General features: G+C 34.9%; 2 protein-coding genes across 3 annotated transcripts; both read left to right on the forward strand.

Annotated features, from left to right (window-relative positions):
* Positions 1-136: 136 nt before the first annotated feature.
* Positions 137-5,055, forward strand: LOC120326117 (N-acetylneuraminate lyase-like). Of its 2 annotated transcripts, XM_078112050.1 has the most exons (9): positions 137-445; positions 502-776; positions 965-1,035; positions 1,362-1,449; positions 1,667-1,724; positions 1,990-2,158; positions 2,777-2,925; positions 3,169-3,340; positions 4,068-5,055. In XM_078112050.1, the coding sequence occupies exons 2-9, from the start codon at positions 718-720 to the stop codon at positions 4,220-4,222; spliced, it is 921 nt and encodes a 306-aa protein (XP_077968176.1). In that variant the 5' UTR covers positions 137-445; positions 502-717; the 3' UTR covers positions 4,223-5,055. The 2 variants fall into 2 exon arrangements, with proteins under 2 accessions (XP_077968176.1, XP_039248284.2); XM_039392350.2 differs by lacking the exon at positions 137-445 and having other exon boundaries at positions 469-776.
* Positions 5,056-6,024: 969 nt separating this feature from the next.
* On the forward strand, positions 6,025-14,186 carry LOC120325815 (N-acetylneuraminate lyase-like). The gene is made up of 8 exons (XM_078112222.1): positions 6,025-6,139; positions 11,250-11,320; positions 11,430-11,517; positions 11,737-11,794; positions 12,019-12,187; positions 12,430-12,578; positions 12,814-12,985; positions 13,167-14,186. Exons 1-8 carry the CDS (start codon positions 6,081-6,083, stop codon positions 13,319-13,321), a joined length of 921 nt encoding a protein of 306 aa, XP_077968348.1. The 5' UTR covers positions 6,025-6,080; the 3' UTR covers positions 13,322-14,186.
* Positions 14,187-14,188: the final 2 nt, after the last annotated feature.

Consider the following 14,188-nt stretch of genomic DNA (forward strand, 5'->3'; position numbering starts at 1 on the left):
CGATGCTGCTGCATCGTGCTAGTAAAAGCTATTTTGGAAGTAGTAGAGTCGCCCGACGGTGCAGCATGTGACTGTGTGATGTTTGCGCAATCTGGCCTATTTTTTACTTCACGCTATGCAATCCCCGCGGAAGTCGTTTAGCGTCGATTTTGAGTAATTACGCAGATTTACTTATTTCAACTTCAAGGTTTTACGAATATTGAAATATTTTAAAAACATGTATAGAGGAAATTAAGATGACCTATTTCAGTATTTAAAGGGTGGAATTTGACTCAAAACACTTGGCCAATGGCCATCAACCAGACGGGTTATTTGGTTATTTAACCACTGTTGGTTTCAAACGGGTACTTCCGCAAAGTATTGACGCGCGTTCGCGAGTTCACATATTTTCATTGGCCTTGTCGCTTTAAATTACTGCATTGTAATGGATAATGACAGAATGAAGGTTTCCTAATACGGTAATTAAATTACTGCATTGTAATGGATAATGACAGAATGAAGGTTTCCTAATACGGTAATAAGAAACTGACTCATTGATTGTACTGTAATATGTATTAAAACCACGAGAGATAATATGTTATGTGAAACCAGAAACTGAAAGCAGGAAAGTATGCCTCTTACTGCAGCACCGGTACTGTGTTTGCAGATTCAACATTATTCCGTTATTAAATTCTATAGAGTTCTATAATATTTGTGTAAAGAGAGATAGATTTAAAAATGAAGTTAGATCTTCAAGGAATTGTTCCTGCAGCATTTACTCCAATGCATCAAAATGGGTAAGTTATTATTGGGCAAATGCTTCAGAATAAGCTGGACTAGTCTATATATCAAACTTTTCCTATTGCAGTGTTGCATTCAATACAGTTTGTTGCTTGAAGGGATACATTCAAGTTCTGTCATTTTGGTTTCAATCATTTTAGTCTACCACTTCTAAATGCATGAAATTACTTTTAAATATATTTAGGGACCTCAATTTGGATGTCATAGACCAATATGTAGATCTTCTGGAAAAGGAGAACATTTCTAATGTTTTCAGTAAGTTTTTTTAATTTTTCAATAAATATAGAAATAGTATTTTCTTGTACACTTACTCAAATATAGGAAAACAGGGTGAGTAACCCATATCTGCATATAGTGACCCAAAATGTAACTCATCTTTAATTAACAATTTGTTTGACTGCATTTTTTTTTCAATTGTCTGAATAAGCATGGGCAGTCATTAAGCCTACTTACTGACTTATGCTTTTTTGAATAGTGAGTCAAAAATGGTAAAAATTAAATCATGTATATTGTATGTACCTTGCCTAAGCAATTTATTTGCTGTATTTATTCTACATATTTTTTTTTGCCACCCATATCAGTCTTAGGAACTGCTGGAGAAGGTTGTAGTTTATCAGTTGAAGAAAGAAAAAAAGTTGCAGAAAAATGGATGAAATCTGCCAAAAATAGGTGAAAATACTCATAATAGTAATAACATTAATTCACAACTGCAAAATGTGGGCAAAAAAAATACCTCCAATCTGGAATTGTATCTATCATTTCAAAATAATGTTTGGCTTTATATAAAATATTTGTACAGGACTGATTGTTATTGTTATGTTTGACATAGTTTAAATATCTAGTCTACTCATAAATTCTTACTACATATTTAAATATTTTGTTTCAGAATAAAAAATGTGATCGTTCATGTAGGATCTCAAAGTTTAGTTGACACAAAAACGTTGGTAAGAAAACTTTTTAAAATAATAATATTTTTGATTTCCAATATGGCATTGTGGCAATTTATTCACGATTTAAAAAGTATAACCTATTTCCATGCTGTTGTGTCAATCGAATGTCTTGTCTGGTCTGTGAGCGATTTTCCAATAGCTCATTCTCATATCGAGGCTATTGACTATTTTAAATTGTCCTAATATCCAACGTAGTGAAAGCAGTGGTCTTTGCCATATTTGTTATTGAATGAAGGTATATGAAAAAATTCTTTTCTAGTCTGAACATGCAGAATCAATAGGAGCATCTGGTATTGCCACTGTATCAAGCTTTTACTTCAAGCCAAAAAGCGTAAAACATCTTTCTCTGTATCTGGCAGAAGTTGCCAAAGCTGCTCCGAATACTCCAACTTTATATTACCATATGCCTAACTTCACAGGAGTGAATTGTGAGTCGCTTTATCCCCCTAATGTTCTGCACAATTAAAATTCGATATATAGTAGTTTTCGTAATAGATAGTAGTAGTACATTTTTGAATATATGGATACAATTAGCATTCACAAAACAATGAAAAGTAGAAAATTTGAATAATCAATGTCTGCCGATCTTATGCTACAAATATTAACTGTAAATATTTTCAATTTAAACTACCGTTTCAAATAATTGATACAGGTCTATGGGATTCTGAAGAAGTTATGTAAATAATGTTGTCGCAGTGCACTCATATGAAATTTCTTGGTCCGGCTTTTCTGGAATATTTGTTCATATAAAAATGTTCCTCACTTTATAAAGTCCATTTTTAATAATTCATTATTAATCATGTTGTAATATTATGATGTGTACCTAATTTAATATTAAAAAATTGTGATTATGATAGTTTATAATCTGGTGATCAATTGCTCAGATAAAACATTTTGATTCTCACTATTTTTAAAAACGCTTATCCAGAGCTTCAAACTATTCATAAAAAATTCCTTGAGTGATTGAAATTTTCCATTTTATAATCCTTCCAACAATCAAATGTGACAAACATGATTAAATATATTCTATTGTTTGTTATTAACAGTCAAAGTGAAAGAGATTTTTGATGAAATAGAGAAAATTGGAGTGCCAAATTTTGCTGGTGTAAAATACACTGGACCGGATTTGTGTGATTTTGGCAGATGTATTGATTGCTATGGACATAAATATTCAATATGCTACGGTGTGGATGAGGTCAGTAGTAATATAAGAATTGTACGATCTGATTAATGTTCTTTGTACTAATTGTGATTCATACACATTGAATAAATAACCGAAGTTACCGAACTATCCTTGTCGATCGATTTCTTCAATTCAATATTGTTGTAGTAAATTATACAGAGCTAAAGTTTTAGGGAAGAAAATGTGACCATAGTAATTTCCTTGTATTCATGCTAAATGAAATGGTATTGTTTTTCTTTGATTCTTTTCGAATAGCAACTGAGTGCAGGATTATTGATGGGAGCTCAATCTGGTGTTGGAAGTACATACAACTATGCATTGAAGTTATATCAGAATTTATATCATGCTTGTAAACAGGAAGATTTAAAATTGGTTAGAGAATTGCAATTCAAGGCACAGAGATTCATTTCCTATCTTTTATCAGAAGGTAAGTTTGAAAATTTCACATTTATAAAAGTAACATTTATTTAGTCTCAAAACGCCCACTCATGCTTTATTGCTTTATCCATATAAAAGTACCCACTGATGTCTAAGGAGCTACTATTATATGGAAGAACCAGAATCTTTTCGGTTCGGTATTGCCTACTAAATTCAATACACACTTGGTGGGTTGGAGGGCATGAGTTTCAACATGAGATTGTAATCTGCGATGCCAATTCGATTAACCCAATATTAGGGATTGGCATTTTTGAATCTAATAGTAAATCATTCGAATCAGTTCAGATGGGAATTTTGAATCGCTGCCATTTTGTTTGTTTTTTTCCGCCCACAGATCGCGGTGCGGTATATCCCTCATTATTTTTTATTCATATCATAATTTTAAAATAAAATTCTGGCATGTGGCTCTTTTCTTCCAAGTTAGTTGTTGATGAAACATGTTTCTTACTATGTGTTAACACTCAACGACTTGTCCGAGTGATAGATTACATGTTTTCACTAATTTATGTGTCTGAAGGACCCATTATAATTAGATAAGTAGTCAATACAACCACATATCTTTCCAAGTATTCGAGATTCGGTTCGAAAAAAATATTTGATTCGAATCTGGAATCATCAAGTATTTAAAAATGCTCAGCTTTACCTAATATACATTGAAGGTCGTACGTTTTAGTGATGGATTAAATATTTTTTCCATTCTTTAAATATCACGATAGATTTGGATATCGGAATGGGAAAGGCATTGATGATCCCATCAACTGGCATAGATGTAGGACCTCCAAGGTTGCCAATGCTTCCTACACCGAAGAAAGAAATGGATAAATTGGTTGGAGAGTTGACTAAGATGGGATTTTTTGAATGGCTCAAGTAGACTTTTTGATTACAATGGATTCCAGTTTATAAATATCTTGATATTTTATTCACATTCATACATGACATTCCTCAAAACAATTTTTCTATATATATATAATAGTACATCATAGTAATATTATGTGGTTATTAGTATATTGTTTATAGTGCATATCATTTCATCAGCATTTATGGGTAAAATTGAGTTGGCATGAATTACCTGTTACCTGCTTTCAATCAGGGTTTAACTGAAATTTTCTAGTCGGTTGTTCTCGACCTTGAAAGTATTCTGTATCATTTACTTAATTCTTCTTTACATGCCGAATAGAGTTTGTTTACCTGTTTATTATGACTCCCATTGTTTGAAATATTAATAAAGGGAATTATTTTTTATTTCACATTCAGTTCTGCAGTTCCGTAAATGCAAATATTTTTAGCTGAAAGTCCTTCAAAACTATGCTTCACAAGAATTCTATGTAATACACATGACAAGTATAGAAATATTGTCAACTGGGATGTATTAATTGACATGGTTTAAATTTATATAATTTTTTTGAGTTATTTAGGGAAACTAACATGCTGACTGTGATAAGCTGGGAATCAAGTCTTATATTATACCTCCACTTAACTTGTTTAGTCATATATATATATATTAAACGTTTTTTGTTAAATATGGTCTATTAACTTGACTTTCCCTAATTTTAGCAGCTTCTTTGTAGCTTGCCTAATCTTATTTAATTTTTTTTTATATTTCTTCCTCAATCGTTTTTGCCTGTATTACGTTTCATGTACATAGATAAGTGCCAAAGTGTGCAATAATTAAATAAATTTCAAGTATATTTGGTTCATGTTTAAACTTTCCAAGATATCAAAAGGTTAATTGTGCTTTATGGTTGTAGTTAAGTGAAGTTTCCGCAAAAGTATGGGTTTTTATGTACTGTTGTCTTTATAAAAAAAATAAGGGACAGGTGGACATCGGATAAATTCTTAAGTTGCTTAGAATGGAAAAAAATACGCCAGTTCATGTTCTTCGCGCCAACCTTTACTAACTTTTGTCACCAATAGAAGTAAAGTTTTTGTTTCGCATGAAAATCAGAAACTCATCTCGCGAGAGATACTACTTACCGGTACCTCCAATAACATCGCTTCTCGTCATATTCTGCAAATAGGTGCTACGGAAAGTTATTCCTTGTATGATGCAAAACGCAGTTTTCTTTTACAATGATATTTTGAAGAACATGATTTCAATGCAATTCATACACAATGTCGGAAGTTAATTTGAATTATCTAGTTTCCTTAACCTTCCTCCGTGTAACTGGCTTCATACCGGTACCAATTGATTCCTCAAAGCGCAACTCGAACCTCATAACGAATTAGTAAACAGACTAACTCCAGTTTCGGTATTCGCCCAGCACTAGCAGCGTCTCTGCTGACCGCCCGAGTTATTTACACAAGTCTTATTTATCATCGCACCGTTATCACGGACGATTTTATTTACCCTCACCGGTGAATTGCTGTCAGTTAGGCGGGTTAAACCCAAAAGACCGTAAAGTGGCATGGATTACAAAATTGTTTAGGATAAGGATGAAAGATTCATCCTTATGAAAACAGAACGGGGTATGAAAGAGTTAAATGACATTTGGGCGCTAAACTACTTAGCTAAACATATGATACATATAGAATCATTGCTGTCGACAAAAACTTCATTGCGAAAAAGTAAAACGATAAACAACGTGCTTGCAATGGTTAGACTAGCAATGACACAATTGTGCAGATAGTTAGCTGTTATTCAGACCAGTCATTTAAAAAGCAGTATTTTTGTAGTCTAACTCTAGAAATAAGATAGTTTCTTAAAAATTCTTTTCCGTGGTAAATAAAAGATGAAGCTCACCCTCACAGGAATCGTCCCTGCTGCATTCACACCAATGCAAGATGATGGGTGTTATATCTTTATAACAAGTAATGAATACAGACTCATTACAAAACTGCACGCGATTTATTTGGACATCCGTCCGTCAACTTAGTTCAGAACAAAAGACCTCTAAACAGAGGAAAAACAACTTACGGCACTAGACAGCATTGTGACGTAACAATATAGCACACAAGCAGATAGAGTAGTAAACAAGCTATGATAGTAAGCTCAACTTAATATATAACACTCCTTCCCCCCTTTTTGGAAATATTGTACAAATTCAAGAACCAAATATTAAAAATAAATGTACAACACAATTACCCGAATTCCAACATTCCCAATCAAATGGTATAAAATATTGCAAAAACAAATATACAAGCAACGTACAGAATTTCACAAAGAAACTAAGAAATTCAAAGAAACTTTTATAACTATAATTCTGTCCAGTACAAAATTATAAAACTTCTTATAGAGATAGTTTTTCTGGCGGTTTTGATATTCTGCCAGATCTTGTTTTATAAGGTATGTTTGAATTACTGGACGATTCTGGAAAATTAGGAACTGGGTCTACATTGTCTCTGTCATTTTGAGATTCATCAGTCTCTTCAGTAGCAGTAGAGGTAGGAGTTGAATTTCTATCTCCCACATCAACATCAGGTATTCCTGTTGGAATTGCAGCTGGTATTCTCTCACTCATTCTAAAATCTTGATTTCCTTCACGTACCATTACATCATCAGCAGAAAATCGATGTCGAATATGATCGAGATGACGTCTAAAAATTCTTCCATCGTTCAAACGAACACGACACATTTGACCCATAACTTCAGTTACTGTGGCAGGTAACCATTTGAAACGAGATCCAACGACTTCTGTAATAAAAACTGGGTCATCAATGTGAAAAGTTCTTATTATTCCACTTGGAACATTCTCTGCTGACTTCTTCAAACGTGATGAAGGTGCGATTAGATCAAGATGCGTTCTAATCTTACGACGAAAAAGTAATTCCGACGGAGTCTGACCAGTCGTTGTATGTGGTGTAGTTCGGTATTTAAATAACCACCGAACAAGTCTGACTGACAAAGATGCTGGTGCTTGTTTCTTCAATCCAAGTTTAACTTGTTTTACCATTGATTCAGCTTGGCCATTAGAAGCCGGATGTCTCGGTGGTGAAAACAAGTGCTTCACTCCATTTGCCTTCAGAAATGTTGCAAATTCGTCACCTGCAAAACAACCAGCGTTGTCAGTGACTACAACTAGTGGTCCATGTGTAGCAAATGAAAGTCTGACTTTTTCAATAGTTTCATGAGCAGAAACTGAAGATGTAATCCACACATCTGGCCATTTGCTAAACGCATCAACAATAACAAGAAGCATTTTCCCATCAACTGGACCGGCATAGTCCATATGTATTCTTTGCCATGGACCATTAGGATAAGACCATGGGCTAGCAGGAACTTGAGGTGCACTGGGACGTAACTGTTGACACAAACTGCAAGATTTCACCAACTCTTCAATATCAGCATCAACCCCAGGCCACCATACATGATTACGAGCAATTCTTTTCATAGAACAAATACCAGGATGACCATCGTGAAGTAATTGCAACACTTTCTGTCTTCCTTGTGGCGGAATAATTACTCGACAACCCCAAAATAAACAATTTTCATGGACACTTAGTTCCGTCTCTTTGCTTCTATAAATTTGTAATTCTGGGTCTATGTCAGAAGATTTTGGCCAACCCATTTGAGTATGATGCATAACTGCGGACAGTACAGGATCTCTTCTCGTCCAAGACTGAATTGCATCAACTTTAACAAGGGTAGAATCGACTGCTTCAAGAAGATTCACTACATCACCACAAGGCGGTATATAATCCGGTTTAACAGGCAAAGGCAAACGACTTAGTGCATCGCTATTGGCTTGGTTTTTACCTGGAACATACACTAATTCGTATTGATATCCATCAAGTAATACTTTCCAACGGATCATTCTCGGTGGAGCTGCATCAGGAAGTGGCTTATTCTTCCCAAGTAAACCGAGAAGTGGCTTGTGATCAGTTTCCAAAACAAACGGTCTTCCATATAAAAATGAATGGAACTTTGTAACAGCGAATACTAGAGCTAATCCCTCTCTGTCCAATTGGCTATAATTACGCTCTGGTTTTGACAAAGATCTGGATGCAAAAGCCACAGGACGTTCTCCTTCCTGCGTTATTACAGATAAAACTGCTCCGATTCCATAAGGACTGGCATCTGCAGAAACAATGACGGCGGCATTTCCGTCAAAATGAGCAAGGCATGGAGCATTACACAATAGCGATTTCGTTTTCTTAAAAGCTTCCACTTGCCTTTTATTCCAGTGCCATCGAACATTCGAACGAAGAAGTTCATACAAAGGAGCAGCAACAGTTGATAAATTTTTAATGAATTTACCATAATAATTAAGCATCCCCAGATATGAGCGCAACTGATGTATATTTTGTGGTTCTGGGACATCCAGAACAGCTCTCAGATTATCTTCAGTTGGTTGAACTCCAAGTTTATTTATACGATATCCAAGATAAGTAATTTCTGAAACCATCCATTTACATTTGTTTGGATTAATTTTTAGACCTTCATTTGTAAGACGCTTGAAAACTTCTTCCAATCTGGCTATGTGTTCTTTATCAGAAGAACCGGTTACTCCAATATCGTCTTGGAAAACACCTACACCTGCTATGTCACCCAGCAGTGTTTCAAGATATCTCTGGAATATAGCTGGGGCACTTGATATTCCATAAACAAGACGATTTGTCGTGAATAATCCCTTATGTGTATTAACTACTGTGTACTTTTGACTCTCATCTGCCAATGGTATCTGCAGATATGCCTCATTCAGATCAATAACAGAGAATTTTTCCCCACCAGCAAATTTAGTCAATAATTCATCCACCTTTGGCAATGGATACTGCTCAAGACGACTTGCTTTATTTACAGTCAAGTCATAACTTCCACAGAGCCGAACTGACTTCTGATCAGCTTTTAATACGGTAACCATAGGTGCAGCCCAATCAGATGTTTTACATGGCTTCAAAACACCGATTTCAACTTGTCTATCAAGTTCAGCTTCGACCAATTCTTTGAGTGCAAGAGGTACAGGTCGTGGTTTATAAAATTTAGGCTTAACGCTGTCATCAATCTCCAATTTAGCTTCAGTTTTTGCACAACCTAATCCAGGTGAAGACAATTCAGGATACTTATCAAGCAGTGTACTGATTTTAACATCAAAATAGTTAATTTTGAAAATTGAATTCCAATCAAGTTTGATATGTTTCAACCAATTTCTCCCCAGCAATGGTTTACAGCGGTTACTATTTCTTACCACAGTGATTGGCAATACCATTGGGTTACCATTTTGATACGTTACAGTAACATCCCTTTCTCCCTCTACTGGAATAGACTCCCCCGTGTATGTAGACAGTTTAACATCGGTGTGGTTCAATTCTGCTTTTGGCCACAACTTTTTATATTGCACTAAAGACATGACAGATAGTGTAGCCCCTGTATCTACTTCCCAAGAAATGTTTTTGCCATCGATGTCAAGATCAAGATAGATTGGATTGCATTTCACACCCACATTGTTATTTTGCACGGACGACACTGTATGATGTAATTCGTATGATGAACCAGAGTTTTCATTCGTTTCACTTTCGCCCGGCGTATTCTCATCACCAGCGATACAACATTGAGAATTACATTGCTTACTTCTCTGGCCGTGTCTATACTGACTTGATTTCTTGAATCGACACACACTCTTGGTATGGCCCTTTTTACCACAACAAAAACACTTGGCATCTTTAAATGGACATTCACGGGCAAAGTGCTTAGAACTATCGCAGCGAAAACATCTAAGAGACTTACCCCCTCTAGCCGAAGAAAGCTGTGGTGCTCTAGGCTTGGATTTGCTATCGGAATTCTTTTCACGCTGCACATCAATTTCATATAATTTCTCTGGTCTCGTGTGACGTTGTTCAATTTGTTTTGTTTGTTGCTTTGCTTGTTCTAGACTTTTTGCATAATCCAGAAGTTCTCGAAGAGACATACGCTGCTGTAGAGCTTTTTCCCTAACTCTAGAATCACATCCACCAGAAATAACTTGCTGTTTTATTTCACGATCAGCATCCGTAAAATCACAGGTAACAGCTAATTTACGCAAACGTGCCACATAAGTATCAATATTTTCGCCAAATTTCTGTTTTGCATTCCTGAAAACATCACATTCAAAATCAATGTTTATCTTTGGCACGAAATAATTATCCAATTTCTTAACGGTGTTGGCATAAACATTATCATTTTCATCTGCATTCGGCGGTGCGGGCAAATTCTCATACAGGTCAAAAACTTCAGGTCCCGCAAAATGTAATAATAACGCTTTCTTTCTCTCTGCGTTGTCAATCGACATGGCGAGGCACATGTTTTCAAATCGTCGCAGCCATTGTTGCCATTCGTCTGGGCGATTAATGTTGAATTGCGCAACTTCCAATGATGCTGACGTCATTATTCTGTTAACAGTAGCAATCGTGCTTCAACGATGCTCAAATAATTTACTGCCGTTTAATTCAATATAATAACAGGCCTTGGGTTCCCAGTCCAGTGAATGCTGTTCACTATGAATATCCAAAGTCACTGATTATGATGCAATAATCAGTTCTAACTCCGTCGCAGTCCAGCGACTGTTCTCTTATCTATCCTCGAAATTAAGCTGTAACTTCGATATATTTTCCTTCCTTCCCCAAGAAATGGCTACAAAACGGCACAAAAAGGCTTTTTAATCCTCGTCGCCAATTTGTTATATCTTTATAACAAGTAATGAATACAGACTCATTACAAAACTGCACGCGATTTATTTGGACATCCGTCCGTCAACTTAGTTCAGAACAAAAGACCTCTAAACAGAGGAAAAACAACTTACGGCACTAGACAGCATTGTGACGTAACAATATAGCACACAAGCAGATAGAGTAGTAAACAAGCTATGATAGTAAGCTCAACTTAATATATAACAATGGGTACGTATTATAATATATTTCAATATTGATATAGTTTCAATACTGCTGCTGCTTATCAATAACGAACCCTTATGTGTTTTACAATTTAGGGAATTAAATCTGGAAATGATTGATGAATATGTGAATTTCTTGGAAAAGGGGAAAGTTTCAAATGTATTCAGTAAGTTTTATTGTTGCCATGAGCGGCATAATACCAGTGTGAAGACAGTTCACTCTATTATTTTGTCTTTTAACGTTTGGAATGTTTATTTTCGACTTTTTTACGACAGTTTTAGAAACTTCTGGCGAAGGATGTAGCTTATCATTGGAAGAACGAAAGAAAGTGACTGAAAAATGGATCAGTGCTGCAAAACGGAGGTATGCTACATATTACCTTCTAGTTTGTTGGTTCATATTCAAGTTGTCTATTCTATGACTGTTATGATAAAACGTCATTTTCAGAGCTCAAGAAATATCAAAATATAAACTTGTAACTAATTTAGATTTTGTTTTGACCTTTAAAATATGGGCCTAAACTAGTGTCCTTATTTCTATGTTATGTCTTATATTTACGTGTAATATTGTGTTTTCTCGCAGGATCAGGAATGTCATTGTTCATGTTGGAACTCAGAATCTTGTTGATACTAAAACATTGGTGAGGAATTTTTTTATTTATCGGAGAGTTTCAGAAGCGTACATGACGTTGTTACTTCAATAATTCTCATTAACATGTCACTGGCCGAATCATTTGGAAGCGCAGAGCAAGAGGTAGCCTACATCCAAAGCACTAGTAGTACTAGTACTAGTAGTCGTCGATAGGTGACTATAGAATGTCAAAAAAATAACTTACTCAGAACATCGATTCATTCCTTTCTCCAGGCTAAACATGCCGAATCAATAGGAGCTGCCGGTATAGCAACAGTTTCCAGTTTTTACTTCAAACCGAAAACTCCCAAACATCTTGCAATATATCTGTCAGAAGTTGCTGAAGCCGCACCAAATACGCCGATGATGTATTATCATCTGCTCACAATAACGGGAGTTGACTGTAAATCCTTATATAAATTTAGTCCTAATTTATTCAATTTGGGTATTTGTTGGTTTATTGATATTCGAAGTAGTCCGAGCTCCAATAATTTCAATGAAGTTGGCGGAGCGGTTTTATGACGTCATCACGGCATATAGACTGTTATGTAAGAAATGTTTATAAGCTTAATTCTTGGGGGCTTGCAGTCGGGCCACTTATGTTAGAATATATATTGTGATTATCTCAAAATGTTTCTCCAATAGTTAAAATAAAAGAAGTCATTGATGAAATAGAGAAGATTGGAGTTCCAAACTTTGCCGGGGTAAAATTTACTAGTCTTGACTTGTGTGACTTTGGAAGATGCATTGACTGTTATGGAGAGAAATATTCCATGTGTTATGGCTGGGACCAGGTATTTATCTTTTTTCAGATTTATTTATTGTAACTTTATTATCTTTTATTTATCTTTTCTCACATTTATTTATTGTAACTTTATTATTTATTTGATTTGTGAGTAAACCGGCTACATACAACACTGTTGCATTCAAAACAAAGGGTATTTTCAGGCCGAAGTGATTGCTAGTTTGCTACACTTATTTTCTTTCCCGATATGACTGGATATATTCTTCATATGCTGTTTTCTACAGCAAATGAGCGCGGCATTGCTAATGGGAGCACAGTCTGGCGTTGGAAGTACATACAATTATGCATTGAAGTTGTATCAAAGATTATATGATGCTTGTGTACGAAAAGATGTTAAAATTGCGACAGATGAACAATACAAATCGCAGAGATTTATTTCGTATTTGATGACCGCTGGTGAGTAAAAACCAATAAAATACTACTTAGAGTTATTTATCAAGAATGGCTGTTATGTTAAAAAATATTTTCTGTAGATAAAATTATTGTTATCAAGTCTAATTATCCTTTCTTCTCAACCCCTTCATATTTTTTTGCTATCCTAATTTCTATGATAACATCTTGCGTTATTTTGGAACAGATTTAGACATAGGAATGGGAAAGGCATTGATGAGTCGAATTACTGGTATAAATGTCGGACCACCTCGTCTACCAATGCTACCAACGCCAAAAGAACAAATGGATAAAATTATCGGAGATCTAACAAATATGGAATTCTTCGAGTGGATAAAGTAGAGAAAAAGTGGATTAAAATTTAAATAGGCAAAAGCCAATCTGAACTGGTATATTATGTATATTTTAGACAGGTATACGCGGGAGATATTCAATTTAATGGTTGAATGATAATTAATAAATCCCATATATCTATTGCGACAAAAATCTAATATTTACGTGTTAGCTAGTTAGTTCTGATATACTGGTTGAAAATCGAAGTACGCCTAAACTACAGTGAAATCCTGCATATGCTAATCAAGCAACTTGTAGACATACATGGCTATTTGTCTTCGATCCAACGTAATCTAAATTATATATTAGAAGACCTTTCTTTTCTTATTTAACCTAAACGCTAGAATGCTTGTTGAATTCACTTATTTTTCATAAAATCACAATCGCATATTTACTAACTACCGCTCACATCATGCATACCGGTGCTGTGAATACTGCTAGACAAACATTCGCATGTTCTATCTCCTATGTTGTTTTGAATCATTTGATGCACATAATAAGGCCAAAGTACAATTATGCATCAGTCAGATTTTTGCTAAAAGGACGCATATGTGACGTGAATTTGTCCACGTGACCAAGTAATAATTTTTATTCATTCGATCTTTCGTGAAGTTTGAATATATATGCCCCTTTACCAGCATATGGGCAATAGAAAATCTTCACCTAAAGACAATAAATGTCCGTTTTGTAATTTACCCTTAGTTCAAATTATTTATTCAATGTATAATGATTGCAATATATATACCCTTCATATGCAACAAATATTTATGTCTTCACGTGTAGTACTTGGAGTAGATTAAAATTGCAAATTATTCCATATATTAAAATTGAAAAGTAATTAACAGCTAACGTTGTACCGTTGAACAGTAGCTACAT

The sequence above is a fragment of the Styela clava genome, chromosome 4 (assembly GCF_964204865.1).
Source record: "Styela clava chromosome 4, kaStyClav1.hap1.2, whole genome shotgun sequence".
Lineage (NCBI taxonomy): Eukaryota > Metazoa > Chordata > Ascidiacea > Stolidobranchia > Styelidae > Styela > Styela clava.